The sequence below is a fragment of the Molossus molossus genome, unplaced genomic scaffold (assembly GCF_014108415.1).
Source record: "Molossus molossus isolate mMolMol1 unplaced genomic scaffold, mMolMol1.p scaffold_m16_p_14, whole genome shotgun sequence".
Classification (NCBI taxonomy): Eukaryota; Metazoa; Chordata; class Mammalia; order Chiroptera; family Molossidae; genus Molossus; species Molossus molossus.
Genome location: NW_023425349.1, coordinates 56981365 through 56999726, shown reverse-complemented (window position 1 = coordinate 56999726; position 18362 = coordinate 56981365). Strand labels below are relative to the sequence as shown.

General features: G+C 37.8%; 1 protein-coding gene across 1 annotated transcript in view; it reads left to right on the top strand.

Moving 5' to 3' along the window:
- Positions 1 to 17924, top strand: part of LOC118629888 (prorelaxin-like) — an 84362-nt gene extending 66438 nt beyond the window's left edge. The window contains exon 2 of the mRNA XM_036261599.1: positions 17521 to 17924. Within this exon, the coding sequence (XP_036117492.1) occupies positions 17526 to 17864 (339 nt within the window). The 5' untranslated portion in view covers positions 17521 to 17525 and the 3' untranslated portion in view covers positions 17865 to 17924. The remainder of the gene's footprint in view (positions 1 to 17520) is intronic.
- Positions 17925 to 18362: the final 438 nt, after the last annotated feature.

Below are 18362 nucleotides of genomic sequence, written 5' to 3'. Positions count from 1 at the left end.
TACTTTGCCAAATTCATTTATTAAGTCTAGTAAATTTTTGATGGAGTCTTTGGGGTTTTCTACATATAGTATCATGTCATCTGCAAATAATGACAGTTTCACTTCCTCCTTTCCAATTTGGATCCCTTTTATTTTTTCTTCCTGTCTGATTGCTGTGGCTAAGACTTCCAGTACTATGTTAAATAAGAGTAGTGAAAGTGGGCATCCTTGCCTTGTTCCTGTTCTTAAGGGAAATGCTTTTAGTTTTTGCCCATTGAGTATGATGTTGGCTCTAGGTCTTTCATATATGGTCTTTATTATGTTGAGATATGATCCCTCTATTCCCACATTGCTGAGCGTTTTTATCAGAAATGGATGCTGGATTTTGTTGAAGGCTTTTTCAGCATCTATTGATATGATCATGTGGTTTTTATTCTTCATTTTATTTATGTGGTGTATCACGTTTATTGATTTGCGAATATTGTACCAGCCTTGCATCCCTGGGATGAATCCCACTTGGTCATGGTAGATAATTTTTTTGGTGTATTGCTGGATCCAATTTGCTAGTATTTTGTTCAGGATTTTGGCGTCTATGTTCATCAGGGATATTGGCCTGTAGTTTTCTTTCTTTGTAGTGTCTTTTTCTGGTTTTGGAATTAGAATTATGCTTGCTTCATAAAATGAGTTTGGAAGTCTTCCTTCTTCTTGAATTTTTTGAAATAGTTTGAGGAGAATGGGTGTTAGTTCTTCTTTGAATGTTCGGTAAAACTCCCCCATGAAGCCATCCGGGCCTGGGCTTTTGTTTGCTGGGACAGTCTTGAGTACATCTTCAATTTCTTATGTTGTTACTGGTCTGTTTGAGTTTTCTATCTCTTTCTGGTCCAGTTTTGGGAAACTATGTGTTTCTAGAAATTTGTCCATTTCGCTTAGATTGTCAAATTTGTTGCCATATAATTGTTCATAGTAGTGTTAATGATCTTTTGTATTTCTGTGATGTCAGTTGGTACTTCTCCTCTTTTATTTCTGATTTTGTGTATTTGGGTTCTCTCTCTTTGTTTCTTGGTGAGTCTGTTAAGGGTCCACCAATCTTTTTAATCTTTTCGAAAAACCAGCTCTTTGTTTATTATTTCTTGATATACCAAAAATATCATAAAGAATTAGGTCTCTTAACGCTCTGTCCCCACCACAAAAACACACACATGCATCCATTTCCCCATCCTTTCAATATTGTTATGTGATCATATTGGCTGGATCAATATTCATTGTTTACATTATAATGATGATGTAAACATTTCTCACAACTGTGTCATATAGTAAAAAATAATTGCTTTCCCTTTTTTGTTCAATTTCCTGATTTCTCTGGAATTAGTGAATCTTATTGTTGTTTTATGTGTTTAATGATCAATATCACTTCTTTAACCTCAAACTCTTTATTGGTTTTTAAATATCCTCCAAAGACATCCATTCACATCAGGTATTCTATCAATACCTTCTTGGAAAAAATGTAAAGGCTTCTTACCTGCTCTCACCTGTATTGTTTTCCTTCTACAACTGATATGAAGCTCTCAACCTGAGTTCTCCCTTCACCACCATGGTGAGGGTTCCTTTCTTCTTACTCCTGTGTTGGTTCTTTTCCTATATTCTATGTTGTGCTCCCTCATTTGCTGGAACTCATCCTTCTTTAGCCACCATGGATACCTTTTTTGTTCTGTCCCAATTCATGGATTTAGCAAGAAATTATCTAGAAGGAGAAGGGGAAAGAACTGAATTTTAATATTTGTCATCTAATACATATATATAGAATTTTGAAACAAAATTAATTTTTGTATGTGTTCAAGTAACCCTTATTTTTAATTTCCATTGAATTTAATGGGGTGACACTGGTTAATACAATTATATAGGTTTCAAGTGTACAATTCTATAATACATCATCTGTATATTGTATAGTGTGTTCACCATCCAAAGTTGTCTATTTCCATCACCAATTACACTCTTTATCCTTTTCTACCTCCCCGCACCACCCTTTTTTCTCTTATAATCCCCATAATGTTATCTGTGTCTATGAGTTCTTTCTTTTTAATCCCTTTACTTTTTTCACCCAGCCCCTCCCAAACCTTTTCCTCTGAAAACTGCCAGTCTGTTTTCTGTATCTATGAGTCTGCTTTTATTTTGTTTGTTTGTTTATTTTGTTCATTAGATTCCACATATAAGTGAAATCATATGGCAACTGTCATTTCACTGACTGGCTTATTTCACTTAGTATCCATGCTCTAGATCCATCCATGCTGTTGCAAAAGGTAAGAGTTTCTTTTTTTTTTTTTATGGCTGAGTAGTTCTCTGTTGTGTAAATGTACCACACATTTTTATTCACTCCTCTATCTACCAATGGACACTTGGGCTGCTTCCAAATCTTGGCTGTTGTAAATAAAGCTGCAATGAACATAAGGGTGCATATGTTCTTTTGAATTAGTGTTTTAAGTTTCTTTGGATATAGTTCCAGAAGTAGAATTGCTAGGTCATAAGGCAGTTCCAATTTTAATTTTTTGAGGCAACTCCATACTGTTTTCCACAGTGGCTGCACCAATTAGCATTCCTACCAACAGTGGAAGAAGGTTTCCCTTTCTCCACATCCTTGCCAACATTTATTTTATTAATGATAACCATTCTGACAAGTGTGGTGATATCTCATTGTGGTTTTAATTTGCATTTCTCTGATTGGTGACATTGAGTATCTTTTCTTCTGTCTATTGGCCATCTGTACATCCTCTTTGGAGAAGTGTCTATTCAGATCCTTTGCCCATTTTTTAATTGGATTGTTTGTTTTTTGGGCGTTGAGTTGTATAAGTTCTTTATAAATTTTGGAAATTAACCCCTTATCAAATGTATCTTGGCAAATACGTTCTCCCATTCAGTGGGTTGTCTCTTCATTTTGTTTATAGTTTCTTTTGCTGTGAAAAAACTTTTTAGTTTGATGTAGTCCCATTTGTTTATTTTTGTTTGTTTGTTTCCTTTGCCTGAGGAGATATATCAGAAAAAGTACTGCTAGGAGCAATGTCTGAGGTTTTACTGCCTATGTTTTTCTTCAATGATTTTTATGGTTTTAAGTATTACATTTAAGTCTTTCATCTATTTTGAGTTCGTTCTTGTGTATGGTGTAAGGATTTGGTCTAGTTTCATTTTTTTGCATGTATCTGTCCAATTTTCCCAATACCATTTATTGAATAGACTGTCTTTACCCCACTGTATGTTCTTAACTCCTCTGTCAAATACTAATTGAGCATAAAGTTGTGGGTTTATTTCTGGACTCTCTATTCTGTTCCTTTGATCTATATGTCTTTTTTTATGCCAGTACCTTGCTGTTTTTATTACTATGGCCTTGTAGTATAGTTTGATTATCAGGCAGCATGATACCTCCAAACTTTGTTCTTCTTTCTCAAGATTGCTGTGATTCTTTGGGGTCTTTTGTGGTTCCATGTATATTTTTTTGGAATATTTGTTCTAGTTCTGTGATATATGCCATTGGTATGTTGATAGGAATTACACTGAATCTCTTGATTGCTGTTGGTAGTACGGACATTTGAATGATGTTAATTCTTCTTATCCATGAACACAGTATATTCTTCCACTTATTTATATAATCTTCAATTTCTTTCTTCAGTGTCTTATAATTTTCTGAGTACAGGTTTTTTGCATCCTTGGTTAAATTTATTCCTAAGTGCCTGGCCAGTGTGGCTCAGTGGTTGAATGTCGACCCATGCACCAAGAGGTCACCAGTGTGATTCTCGGTCAGGGCATATGCTCAGGTTGTGGGCCAGATCTCCAGTGGGAGGCATGCAGGAGGCGGCCCATTGATGTGCTCTCTTATTGATGTTTCTATCTCTCTCTTCCTCTCTCTCTCTAAAATCAATAGATAAAAACATTTTTTAAAATTTATTTGTAGGTATTTTATTCTTTTTGAAGCAACTGTAAATGGGACTGTTTTTCTTAGTTTCCTTTTCTGATAGTTCATGATTGGTATATAAAAGTGCAACTGCATTTTGGATATTTATTTTGTATCCTGCTACTTTACTGAATTCATTTATCAGTTCTAGTAGTTTTTGGTTGAATCTTTAGGGTTCTCTATATACAGTATCTTGTCATCTGCAAATAGTGACAGTTTTACTTTTACTTTTTAATTTGGATGCCTTTTATTTCTTCTTCTTGTCTGATTGCTGTGGCTGGGACTTCTAGTACTATGTTGAATAAGAGTGGTGAAAGTGGACATCCCTAGCTTTCTCCCAATCTTAAGGGAAAAGCTTTTAGTTTTTGTGGTTGAGTATGATGCTGGCTGTGGGTTTGTCATATATGGTCTTTATTATGCTGAGGTATGTTCCCTCTATTTCCACTTTTCTGAGAGTTTTTATCATAAATGGGTGCTAGATTTTATCAAATGCTTTTCTGCATCTACTGATATAACCATATGACTTTTTTTTTATCCTCACCCGAAGACATTTTTGCATTTATCTTCAGATAGAGAGGGAGGGAGAGAGGAAGAGAGTGTAAAACATCGATGGGAGAGAGACACACTGAGTGGTTGCCACCCACACAACCCCAACTGGGACAGGGACAAACTGCAACCGAGGTACGTGCCCTTAGCGGGAACCGAACCTGGCACTCTCTGGTCCACAGGCTGATGCTCTAACTGCTGAGCCAAACTGGCCAGGGTGATCATGTGACTTTTATCCTTTATTTTATTTATGTGCTGTATCATGCTTATTGATTTGTGGATATTGTACCAACCATGCATCCCCAGAATAAATCCCACTTGATCATAGTGTCTGATCTTTTTAATGTATTGCTGGATCTGCTTTACTAATATGTTATTGAATTTTAGCAACTATGTTCATCAGGTATTGAAAAAATTTATTTTTAAATTATATATTAATGGTATTGATTTAATACACCATACCCTTTTATTTAGAATTTGAATATAGAGGATTTCTCTAAAGAGTATTCATGCTGATTGGAAAAAAGTACTCCAGTGAGTTATTCTGGCAATGCCAGTGAGCAGAGAGCAGGATTTCAAGGCCAAAGCAACCTAGCATCAAAGACCCTGGACCAGATGTCACAGGCAGCAGTTAACTTTGGCCTGCACCAAAGCCCCTCTCAAGAGTTCCCAGAACCAACCCACCTGGTGGCTGGCTTCAGACCACACCAGAGCACCACCTGAATACCTCCATAAACCACACCCAAAGAGTGAACTTGGCAGGCACCAAAGTCCTGCTAAAAAAAATCCCACTCTGTGGGGCCAGACCTTGCATAACAACTCCTCTAATGTAGTCTAGGCCAGTTCTCACAGCCAATCAGCCAACGGTCTATCCCTCCTGCTGACTTCCCAACAGCAATCAAGACTCAACTACAATAAGAGGGTACACACAACCCATAAAAGGGACACCCCTGGTGTACCTGGCAAAGGTAATCATGATGTCTGTGCCACTGGGCCCCACATGATACCTACTACACAAGGTCACCCTGCCAAGACTGGGAGACGTAGCAGATCTTCCTGATACAGAGAAACAAACAGAGAGGCATCTAAAATGAGGAGACAAAAAAACATGTCCCAAATAAAGGAATAGGACAAAACTCAAGAAAAAGAACTAAACGAAATGGAGTCAAGCAATCTACTAGATGCAGAGTTCAAAACACTGGTTGTAAAGCTACTCAATGAACTTAGGGGAAGAGTAGATGAACTCAGTGAGAACTTGAACAAAGAGATAACCATAAAAAAGAACCAGTCAGAAATGAAAACACAATAAAGAACACATTAGAGGGCCTGGCCAGTGTGGCTCAGTGGATTGAGTGTTGTCCCATGGACTGAGAGGTCCTGGTTCGATTCCCCATCAGGGCACATGCCCAGGTTGTGGGCTCGATCCCCAGTAGGGAGCATGTAGGAGGCAGCCGATCAATGTTTCTCTCTCACATTGATGTTTCTATCTCTTTCTCTCCCTTCCTTTCTCTCTAAAAAGAAAAAGAAAAAAAAAATTAATACATTAGAGGAAATCAACAGATTTGATGAAGCAGAGGGTTGAAACAGTGATTTGGAAGACAAGGTAGCAGAAAACATCCAATCAGAAAAAAAAAAAGAAAAAAAAAAAAAGATTTTAAGGGGACAGTTTAAGGGATGTCCAGGACAACATCAAACATAACAATATCTGCATCATAAGAACTGAAAATCTATTTGAAGAAATAATGATGGAAAAATTTTCTAACCTGGCAAATAAAATAGACATACAAGTCCAGGAAGCGCTGAGAGTCCCAAACAAGATGAACCCAAAGAGGCCCACATCATAATTAGAAACACATCATAATTAAAATGCCAAAGATTAAGGCAAAGAGAGAATCTCTAAAGCAGCAAGAAAAAAGCAGTTAGTTATTTACAAGTGAGCTCCCATAACACTGTCAGCTGATTTCTCAACAGAAACTTTGCAGGGCAGAAGGGATTGGCAAGTAATATTCAAAGTGATGAAAAGCAAGGACCTACAACTGAGATCACCCAGAAGGACTATCATTTAGAATCAAAGGATAGATAAAAAGCTTCCTTGGGTGGGGGGGAACGCTAAAGAAGTTCATGACCACCAAACCAGTATTATAAGAAATGTTAAAGGGACTTCTTTAAAAAGAGGAAGGAAAAAAAAAGAATATGAATAAAATGCAGTAACTACATACCTATCAACAATTACTTTAAATGTAAATGAATTAAATGCTCCAAACAAAAGATAAATGGATAGAGAAGATTTTATATATTTATACAATGAAATATTAATCAGCTATCAAAAAGAATGCAATCTTGCCATTTGTGACACCATGGATGAAACTAGAGGGTATTATGCTAAGTGAAATAAGTCAGACAGAGAAAGACAAGTACCACATGATTTCACTTATATATGGAATCTAAAAAATAAACAAACGCATAGATACAGAGAACATTTTGAGGTTGCCAGATAGGAGGGGAATCGAGACATGTGTGAAAGGGGAAGGGATTAAGATATACAAATTGGAAGTTATAAAAACAGTCACGAGAATATAAAGTACAGCATAGGGAATATAGTCAATAATATTGTAATAACTATGTAGGGTGCCAGGTAGGTACTAGACTTATCAGGGGGAATCACTTTGTAAATTATATAAATGTCTAATCACTATGCTGTACACCTGAAACTAATATAATGTTGTGTCAACTATAATTTTTTAAAAAAGACCCTGGTGACCAAAGGAACACCTCCTCAAAAAAAGAGGATTGAGTCCTAAGCCATTGCCGTTTCTGTATGGATGCAGACACTTTCGAGAAGTGTGTTGGCTCTTGAAATATTTGAATATCTTATATTCTGCCAATCAACTGAGAACTTAAGTCTAAACACCAGCCTTAAAAAGCAGTATATTTTAGGACTCAACAAAATGTACTATTATACTCAATATGCCATACCATTAGCCTCATAAGTTTATTTATTAAATGCATCACCATGTAGGCATTTGTAACTACATGGATAATTCCAATAGTGTATAACTTTAATAGTATAAATGAAACTATTCTCTTGCTTCAACCTTGGCACATTTGGGACCAGATAATCCGTTGTGGTGAGGGCTGTACTTTGCATTATAGTATGTTTAGCAGCATTCCTGGGCTTCACCCACTACTAGATGCCAATAGAACCCTCCTCTATCCCAGCTGGACAACCAAAGATATCCATAAATCATCCCTACTTGAGAACCACTGCTTTGAATTTATAGTTCGATCATGTGGACTCTAGTCTATCTTTGTTGGAAATGTGTATTTTTTTCCTAAGAGTGATTAATAACCATTACTTGCTACCTTCCCAACTACACAAAATTAACAGATGATTTTTGAAAGATTGTGCCCTGGCCAGTTTGGCTCAGCGGTTAGAGCGTCGGCCTGCGGTCCGGAGAGACCCGGGTTCAGTTCCCGCTAAGGGCACGTACTTCGGTTGCAGTTTGTCCCCGGCCCTGGTTGGTCGTGCGGGTGGCAGCCACTCGATGTGTCCCTTCATGTCGATGTTTCTCTCTCTCTCTCCCTTCCTCTCTCTCCCTCCCACTCTATCTGTACAAAAAAATGGAAAAATATCCTCGGGTGAGGATAAAAAAAAAAAAAAAAAAGAAAGATTGCTGGTGATGCTAGCAACATAAAATGCTAATTTATAAGGTACTCAGCTTAATTTGCCTAATAATTGCAAAGAGGGAAAGTTATATATCTAAGCAAGGATTTTGAACACACATTTGCAAGAAATATTTGTTTAACCAAAATATTTGGAAAGTAACAAATAAAGACATTTAAATTAATAAAAATAAAAGGTACTCAGCTTATATAGTAACATTTCCACTTTTATCTATTAAGTTCCAAGACTTCCTATTTCACCTGTTTTTAATTAATCATATTAAAAGGCAACTGAAAGCAAAATACTGAGCAAAAAAAGGTACTGGATTTTTAAAACACATTCCAGGAAGAAACTTGATCTGTCAAACTCAAAATAGTCAACACTTTCTAAAATAAATTATTTAATTTTAAAACTATTTCATTAGAGCTCCAGGTTCTCATTTACTTAGTTTGGAGTTGTATGAAATACATTAACCTCAAAGTCATTTTGGAATTTTAAAAAGGCCACTTTTCAATTGTTTTGGCAATGTTCATGTCTTGTATGTTTAAGTACCAATATTTGATTGGTATTTTGCAATACACTTAATTAAAATATTATTCCTGCTATGATTTAAAAGTAATGTCATAGATATTTTTCTTAATGATCTATTCTTTTTATTAACTTATTTCTCAAGCTTCAAATTTTCAAAGTGTACACAAGAAGAGTCCACATCTCTCCACAGGGATCTTAACTAGGGCAGGATTTTAGAACTGGTATCTTAAACTTGTTGATTTGCTTGAAGTGTATAAAAAATCATAAAATGTGGCATTCATCCTCAAAGGATGAAGGCTTGTGTTATATATGTGCATGTGTTTACCATAAAAATCTAAATTAAACTTAATTTTCAAAATCAAATTTGTTATTGCTCAGTGTTGACTGCTCAGTAGGCACTAAGAGGACATGAAACTTTTATGTGATTAAAAAAGGCACTGAACTTGATATCTGAAGTCTTTGTTTGAGCCCCACCACAGACTCTTACTAATTGTAGTTTGGTAATACTAACATTACTCAGTTCAGAGTACTGCTGAGAGGGATGAAAATGAGATAATGCAGATAAAGTGTTCGACGGATAATAAGTACTCAATATTTCCTAATATTATTTAGAACTAAACCTAGAGTAAGTGATGTAATAAGGGGCCATGTTTCATTGGTTCACTTAGATGATACTTCATACTCACAAAATGGTATAAATTCAACTAACATTTAGTTATGCATTAAACAAATGGTATTTACTGAAAAGAATAAAACTGAAATCAAGACTATCCTGGAAAATCCAGAATGTGAGGTATCTGGGCCTGTAGACAAGAAAACCTGAAACCAGGAAAATAGGGTATTCAGAAAAAATTGTACCTTTTAGGGAAGTGGTCTAGCCATTCAAAACAGCTGATTATTGAAACTAGAACACTCAATTTCTGGAAGCAAGTGAGAAGGAGCTCTCTTCATCATTGTGATGAAATGAGCAGATATTCTATGCACATTAAATATCAAGAAAAACACCTTCATCTAAAGTTAATAAATCATGTTTGAAACCACTGAATCATAGATGAAGAGAACTTATAATTATACAAGTGTACACAACTGTCCCTAGACACTTAACAAATGTTCTTCTCCACCAGTCAGCTTAGTCCAGAATGATTCTCTTTGTCAAATTCTTATGGGTATCCCCTGTGAAAATTAATAAACAAAAACCTCATTTAAAATGGAGTCAGGAGGCTCTAAGAGAGAATGCTCATAGACAAAGTCACTTACCAGCACAATACTGACCCCAACAGGAAGAGACTATCTTACATCTCTGACAGGAAGTGATGTTACTTTACTACCTTAGCCCGAAGAAGAACAGATCTCTTCTTGCCCAGTAAATGCTCAGCTAATGAAAGACTGCCATATGCCCTGGCTGGTTGGGCTCAGCAGTGAGAGTGTTGGTTTGTGCACCAAAGAATCATAGGTTCGATCCCGGTCAAGGGCACGTACCTCAGATTCGTGTAGGAAGCAGCCAATCGATGTGTCTACATCAATGTTTCTCTATCTTCCTCCCTCTCTCCCACTCTATCTGAAAATCAATGGAAAAATATCCTCAGGTGAGGATTAAAAAAAAAAAAAAAAAAAAGACTGCCATAACTCAGCTACTGAAAAGTCACAATCCTTCCAACTTTGTGTTCTCCAATGGACTCTTTGTTTACAACAGCCCCTTCAAAGTCTTCCTCTCCTTTGTTTCTCTGGAATTCATTCATGGCAATGTGTGTGGTGTGCCATTAGACTGCATGTCCTGAATCACAATTATTTGTTGTTCCCAAATAAACCTATTTTGCTGGAGGAATACATGGCAATTTATTTAAGGTCAACACCCCCTTACTTAAAAAAAAAATGTAGCCCATCACACCTATCAAAAAAATGGAGAATTAAACTTCATTTTATGAGAAGGGCAATTTACAATTCTGTTCAAACTTGCTGCTATGAAATAATACCTCTTGAAAATCAACCGAATTATATGTTTTTCTAAAGCTTTAACATGTCATTCTGGCATGCTAATAAGTGCTTGAGAATTGTTTGAGAACACTTAGTAATAATTATTCTGAGATGTTTCAAAGTTGGTATATTGAGCCAGGTGCAAGTAAATATAAACATAACTTGTTAATCTCCTCAAATATATGCAGATTATAGGTGGCATTTGATATCCTTGCAAAATAAAAGGTTAATGATAAAAGTCAAGCAAGAAGGAATAAAGTATGATTGTTCAGGTTCTATATCCACGACTGAACATCTTTGTACTAATTTTTCATGTGTACCTTGGTTACAAAGTTAACATAAAATAATTAATGGGTTTATATAAAACACTGGCTAGCCTGGCCTATGTGGCTCAGTGGTTGAGCACCAACCCATGCACCAAGAGGTCGCTGGTTCGATTCCTGGTCAAGGTACATGCCAGGGTTTCAGGCTCACTTCCCGGTAGAGGGTGTGTGGGAAGCATATGTTGATGTTTCTCTCTCATTGATGTTTCTCTCTCTCCCTCTCCCTTACTCTCTCTCTAAAAATCAATAAAAATATATCTTTAAAACATTGGCTGGAATAAGAAAAGATGAAATACTATCAGTACAACACCATGGATGGATCTTGAGAGTATCAATGCTAAGGCGAAATAAGTCAGACAGAAAAGGATAAAAACCACGTGATTTCACTCATATGTGGGACATAAAATAGAAAGCAAAAAATGAACAAACTCATAGACACAGACAATAGAAGGGTAGTTATTAGAGAGGAAGGGGAATGCAGGGAGAATAAAAAAGATGAAGGGGGTCAAATATGGTGAGAGGGAGATTAGATTTTGGGTGGTAGGCACACAGTACAACATATAGATGATGTATTATAGAACTGTACACTTGAAACTTATATAATGTCATTAGCTAATGTCACCCCAATAAATTTAATTTTTAAAAAAATTGGCTATGCCCTGGCCAGTTTGACTCAGCAGTTAAAGCACCGGCCTCCGGACCAAAGAGTTGTGGGTTCAATTCTGGTCAAGGCTATGTACCTCGGTTTCTGATCATTCCCCGGTCCTGGTCGAGTTGTGTGGGAGGCACCCAGTTGATGTGTCTCTCTCAAATTGATGTTTGTCTCTTTCTCCCCCCACCCCAACTCTATCTGAAGATAAATGGAAAAATATTCTCAGATGAGGATTTCAAAAAGAAAAATTGGCTTAAATCTTAGATAAGTTATGAAACATATTTCCTTTTCCATAATACACATTTGTTTTATACCATATTAATTAGCATACCTTATATTACTGACATTAGCTCTTTACAAGACATTTAAAGTATTGCATAACCCATTTATGCTAAAGACTGGTATACTTGGGAATTTTAATTTTATCAATTTTTCGGGATTCACAAAATCTTTCACCAAATTCTTGCTCCTCAATCTCCCTGGCCTATCCTGATAATCAGAGAGTGGCAAAGAACTTTGTGCTCCAGGACTTCCAGTATAAATTTCTCTAGAACTTAATTCAGTGGACTTAAGTGGGGGGAGTAAGTCACCTGAGAATAATCTGAATGCACAGGGAAATCATCAAACACTTCTTTTTAAATTTTTTTTTTTTATTGACTTTAGAGGGAGAGGAAGGAAAAGGAAGAGAGAGATAAAAACACTGATGAGAGAGAACATCAACTGGCCGCCTCCTGCATGCCCTCCACTGGGGATTTGGCCTACCACCTGGGTATGTGCTCTGACCGGTAATCAAACTGGCGACCTCCTGGTACATGGGTCAATACTCAACCAGTGAGCCACACCAGCCCGGCCATATCAAACACTTCTCAACAGGTTATAACTTTTGATCACACATATCCCTACTGGTAGGCGCCTAAATCATACAAATTGGGGGTGAGGTGGCTATGGAGGAGATGGTATCAGGTATGGCGTTCCTACAACCCTGCTCACTACGATCACACATACTAGGTACAGCAAAAGAGAAATAAGCCAGTGTATGTAATATTTTAAATACTATGATCCTAAGATACACATTCCTTGCTTCTTGTTAACTTACTTTTTTTTTATTCTCACCTGAGGACATTTTTTCCATTTTTTTGTTCAGATAGAATGGGAGGCGGAGAGAGGAAGAGAAAGAGAGAAACATCGATGTGAAAGGTACACATCAAGTGGCTGCCACCCGCACGACCCAACCAGGGCTGAGGACAAACTGCAACCAAGGTACGTACCCTTAGTGGGAAATGAACCCGGGTCTCTCTGGACCGCAGGCCGACGCTCTAACGGCTGAGCCAAACCAGCCAGGGGTACTATTTTTTACTTTTTTGCCTACCAAACCCACTGCTTATTTTTATTAGTGATTCTTCTTGAAATTTTGAAAAGATCCTTTATTTTTAAAACCTCTAAAGAGAAGGCTGTGTAAAAATTACTGGTTGCCCTGATATCTTTTCCTACTGTACTTTTTTTGAAGCAATATGTAATTTAATAGTTATATATTATACTGACTCCAAGTCCATTAGAAAAACTATATAATCTTTGTAATTTTGTATTTCAAGAGTATACCAAGGGAAGATTTCACAACTAAATGTTTAAGTTTGAAATGTGGACAAAAGAAAGATTCTAACTACATGTATATATAAAATTATTTTACATAATAATGTATATCATATTAAAAAAGAAAATCATCAGCCCACCTAGTGTGGCTCAGTGAATTGCGCATTGTCCCATGGCCTGAGAGGTCCCAGTTCAATTTCCAGTCAGGGCATATGCCCAGGGTTGAGGACTCGATCCTCAGTAGGGGGCGTGCAGGAGGCAGCTGATCAATGTTTCTCATTTCAGTGTTTCTATCTCTCTCTCCCTTCCTCTCTCTCTCTAAAATATCAATAAAAGCCTGGCTGGTATGGCTCAGTGGTTGAGTGTCGACCCCTTGCATCAGGAGGTCGCCAGTTCATTCTTGGTCAGGGCACATGCCCAGGTTGTAGGCCAAATCCCCAGTGGGGAGCATGCAGGAGGCGGCCAATCGATGTTCTCTCTCATTGATGTTTCTCTCTCTTTCTCCCTCTCCCTTCCTCTCTCTTTAGAATCAATAAAGAAAATAATTATTAAAATAAAATATCAAGCCCTGGCTGGTTTGGCTCAGCTGTTAGAGTGTCAGCCTGCGGTCCAGAGAGACCTGGGTTTGGTTCCCGCTAAGGGCACGTACCTCGGTTTCAGTTTGTCCCCGGCCCTGGTTGGGTTGTGCGGGTGGCAACCACTCAATGTGTCCCTTTCACATTGATGTTTCTCTCTCTCTCTCTCTCTCTCTCTCTCTCTCTCTCTCTGTCTCCCTCCCTCCCTTGCTCTCCCTTCCACTCTATCTGAACAAAAAAATGGGAAAAATGTCCTTGGGAGAGGATAAAACATAAAAAAAATATATCAATAAAAACATAGTTAAAAGAAAATCTTCAGATACATTTTTGCTGTGCCTGGAAAGAAGCAAGTATTTTGAAACTGGTTTAAGAGCTACACGTGATTCCCAGGTCTTACGTTTAATGACTTCCATATCCAACTATTGTTTTTCTCTACCAAACCCTCTTTTACCTAACATGTTATACAGGGATGTTTCTAACAAACTAAAATAAAAAGGCTTGTATCATTGAAAAAAATGACCTCACCAAATACAGCAAAAAACATATGCTTTTTGTACTGTAACATGTACCACCAAAATTTTCTTCCTGGAATTGTGGGATTCCACTACTTTTTTCCTTTTCTTTTCCAGAGTGTGTGTGTGTGTGTGTGTGTGTGTGTGTGTGTGTGCGTGTGTGTTCTCTAGTCTCTAGAGACATAAAATACAATCTCAAGTTAAAATATTCAAGAAACTGGGTTACTATCAAACTACCTCCCAGATGAGTTGAAGGAAAGTCAGTGGAGAAAGTACATGGCAAACTTAAGATATTGTAAAAGCCTAATGTGATGCATTGAGAATTTTATTATTTCTACTGCAATTTAGATAAAAATTCATCAGTTTTTTTCCTCTCTCTTGTCAACAATTTATCATTTCATTCATTATATTTTTATGGGTTGATTCATCACATATTATACTAATTAATTCAACTATAATCTCATTTAGAATGTTATGCAGCAAATGTTCATACTGGAAAACTCTAGGTTGTGAGAATATGAATAATGTCTGTTTTATTTTTGTTGATATATAATTTAGTGTAATGGCCAGCCAGCTTTATAATAAAGGAAAGGCTTCAAATGCTGACTAACTTTACATCAGTATACAAAAACAGCTTGAGGACAAAAGAAAAAAAATACACCTGTAAGAGGACCAAGAACAGAAAGATGGGCAAATGGAGGAAAGATTAGAAGGATAAAATATAGCTGAGGGAAAGAGGTAGGAGGTGGACTCAAAGGAGGAGGGTGGGGAAAGGGGTGGAGCTTGAATCATTGACTCAAGGTCTAAGTGGTAGCCGGAGGGCTATAAAAGTTTGGTGGAGCAAGGGAAAGCATCCTGAAGTTCAGGATTGGCACACTGGCAGAGGCTGGTAGGTGGCAGTAGCTGCCGTCTCTAGACAAAGGCTGAAATGCCCAGAGCAAGAGAGATTAGGTCCAAGATGCCACACCTGTTCTTTTTCCACCTGCTAGGAAGTTGGCTGCTACTGAGTCAACTTCCCAGAGAGATCCAAAGCCAGGAAATGGAAGTTTATACTAAGTGCAACCTCGAATTAGTCCGTTTCTTCATCCATGTCTGTGGCACTCATGCCTGGGCAGAGGATACGAGGGACCAGTGGGCAGAAGAAATGAAGGAGCAGCAAGCAGAGGATATGAGTGAGCAGCGTAAGACAAGATCTGGATCATCTGCAGGTGAGAGCTACTGATGCCTAAAAGTTTGCGCTGTTCCCTTATAACTTGCTTTTCTAGTAAGGGTCTCATCAGGGATATCACTAGAGTGAGGGAAAGCTGTGGGACCAGCAGACGCTCTCATCTGAGAGGTATGTGGTGTCCTTCACATCCTGGAAGCCAGGGTGACTCTGTGGGAAGAAGGGGTAGCCACAGAGGAGATAAGGTTGCCCAAAGACCCATAAGAGGTCGGGCAAACTGGAGCCAGATCCCAGAGCCAAGGTCTGTGGGCTGGACAGTGGGAGTGCTGGTGGCTGGAGCAACTGGATAGAGCATCTTGAGAGGACAGGAGACAGTGAGGTATGAGCTCATTATCAAGCATGTCTGAGGCAGAACTCAAGAGACCTCCCATAGGGTCTTGGAGAGGTAGACATGCAGGGCCTTGGATATAAAGACTTCCTTTCTCTGGGGCATGGCCCATGCCATTGAAAACCTCCTCTTTCTTTTAATTTTATTTTTATTTGTAAACTTCACCAAAGGGGATGGCCTAGCCTCCCACTGCCTTTTTTAAAATATATGTTTTTATTGCTTTTTTATAAACAGAGGAAGAGAGAGAAAGAGAAACATCGATGAGAGAGAGAGAGAGACATCAAAGACTGGCTGCCTCCTGCATGCCCCCTACAAGGGGATAGAGCCTATAATCTGAGCAAGTTTCCTGACCAGGAATCGAACCAGCAATCTCTTGGTGCATGGGATGATCTCTTGGTGCAACAAACTGAGCCATACTTCCTGGACCCCACAGCTTTAAACTGGGTCTTGAAAATCATTTGTGAGAGAAGGGATTGAAGATTTTCTTTAAAAGGGCCCCGTCACCTCCAGGAGAAAGTGAAAGGGACCAAAAGTCAAAGGAATTTTGCCCTCCAGACAAACACAGCTAAACTACTGATTTTGTTGCAGAATCACCTCCCAAAAGTCTGTGTATTAATGTGCTAGTAAGCCAAAACAATGAGACACTGGTTCTTGGAGATAGAGAAAGGTTTAGTGAATTTGGCTGAGGTGAGAGGATGGGAGAGCAAGTTCGCTCAAACCCATCTCTCCCTAAAAGCAAAACTAGGGAGCTTTTATGCAGCTAGGGAGTAGGGGAGGGAGAGTTCCAGGGAACTGAGAAAGAAGTTTGTGTTTCTTTAGTCACAGATGATGCTTTTCCATATCAGACTCCTGGGCATAAGCAGCTGGTCTCAGCTACCTTGAGGACATTCTTTCCTTCTGCAAAACAAACTCAAATTCTCCTGACGACCCTGAAGTTATTTCTTGCTTGACAAAGAGACAGTACAACAGCAACGTATGAGTACACTTGTGAGAACAAAAGGAGCTGAGAAGAAAACAAGGTTAACGTATGAACAAGGGCCTGATTAAGAATTAAATTATTTAATGCTAGCTGTCAAAAACAGTAGGGGAATTAAAATCACAAGTGGCTTAGCTACAATTTGGATTAAATATTCTGTGGAAGAGAAATTGTTAACTAGTAGATGTATGAGGGTGTCAAGGACTGGTATCAGCTCCCTAAGAGATCAGATGAAAATTCTGCTTTTTAAACTTTATCTTGAAGCAGTAATTTTCCACTGCGGAACATTTGATAGCTGAAAAGAATTCATATACTCTTCACTGGTTATTATAACTCAGAGGTTACTTAGAAATAGAAGAAAATTACTCAGGTAAGAAAAATCAATATGTGATTAAACTGAGTGTTATTAATGACCAAGATGACTTCAGCTATGTCAGATAGAGTTGAAGGGCTTTGATGAAAGCATTAAGGAGACATAAGGAGAGGTAACAGATGGTCCAAGTGAAATAAAGCACTACAACCTTGGTAAATTTGTAGTACTTTAAGCTGCCAAACTAAATTATTTAGCTATCAGGATACTTACTGATTGTCTTGATATTTAATTTTATTGAGGTGATGCTTTCCTTTATGTCTATGCAAAATTTTAGTTTTCCTGACGTTCATTGATATGAATATTTTTCTCCTCCCCCTCTTTTTTTAACTTAGAAATCATGCCATTTTCCACTGCCAAAAATGCAGATACCTTAAATATGAGGATGGAATTCATTCCTGCCTTGCCACAGGAGCCGAAGACAACACTGATTGAGAGGCAGCCGTTATTGAAAGAGCTACTACAACAAGCTACATCAAAGGATATAAATCTTAACTTTGAAGAATTTAAGAAAAATAGACTCCATAGACAAAGTGAAGCAGAAAACAAAAGTCTTTCAGAATTAAAAAACATACGCTTAATTAAACATTTCCTAAAAAAGCGACAGGTCCCTTCCTTATTATCTCACAAGTGTTGTTATGTAGGCTGTACCAAAAAAGAGGTGGCTGTCTTCTGCTGAGATGAAGCTAACTATATTTCATCACATGAATTCTCAATGACACATGCACTGATGCCTCCATCACCCCACTGATTATTAGAATATGAGAAATCATTATTAGTGTTTGGGTTTTTAATTGTGTATAAGAAAGCATTCCTTGCATTTTTGTAGTTTCTGCTAATAAATACTTTAATGCTAAAAAGTATTTTTGTCTTTTGTATTAATGGCATAACTATGTTAATTGCTTTTTTAATGCTGATAACTTAAATGCCAGTACAATGTTTATCATTTCACCACACATAAATAATTTAAAAATTTTTTCACGTCTGGCCGGTGTGGCTCAGTCAATGGTTGAGCGTTGACCCATGCACCAAGAGGTTGCCTGTTCAATTCCCAGTCAGAGCACATGCCCAGGTTGTGAGCCCAATCCCCAGTGGGGGGCATGCAGGAGGTGGCCAATCAATGCTCTCTCTCATGGATGTTTCTCTCTCTCTCTCCGTCTCCCTTACTTTCTCTCTA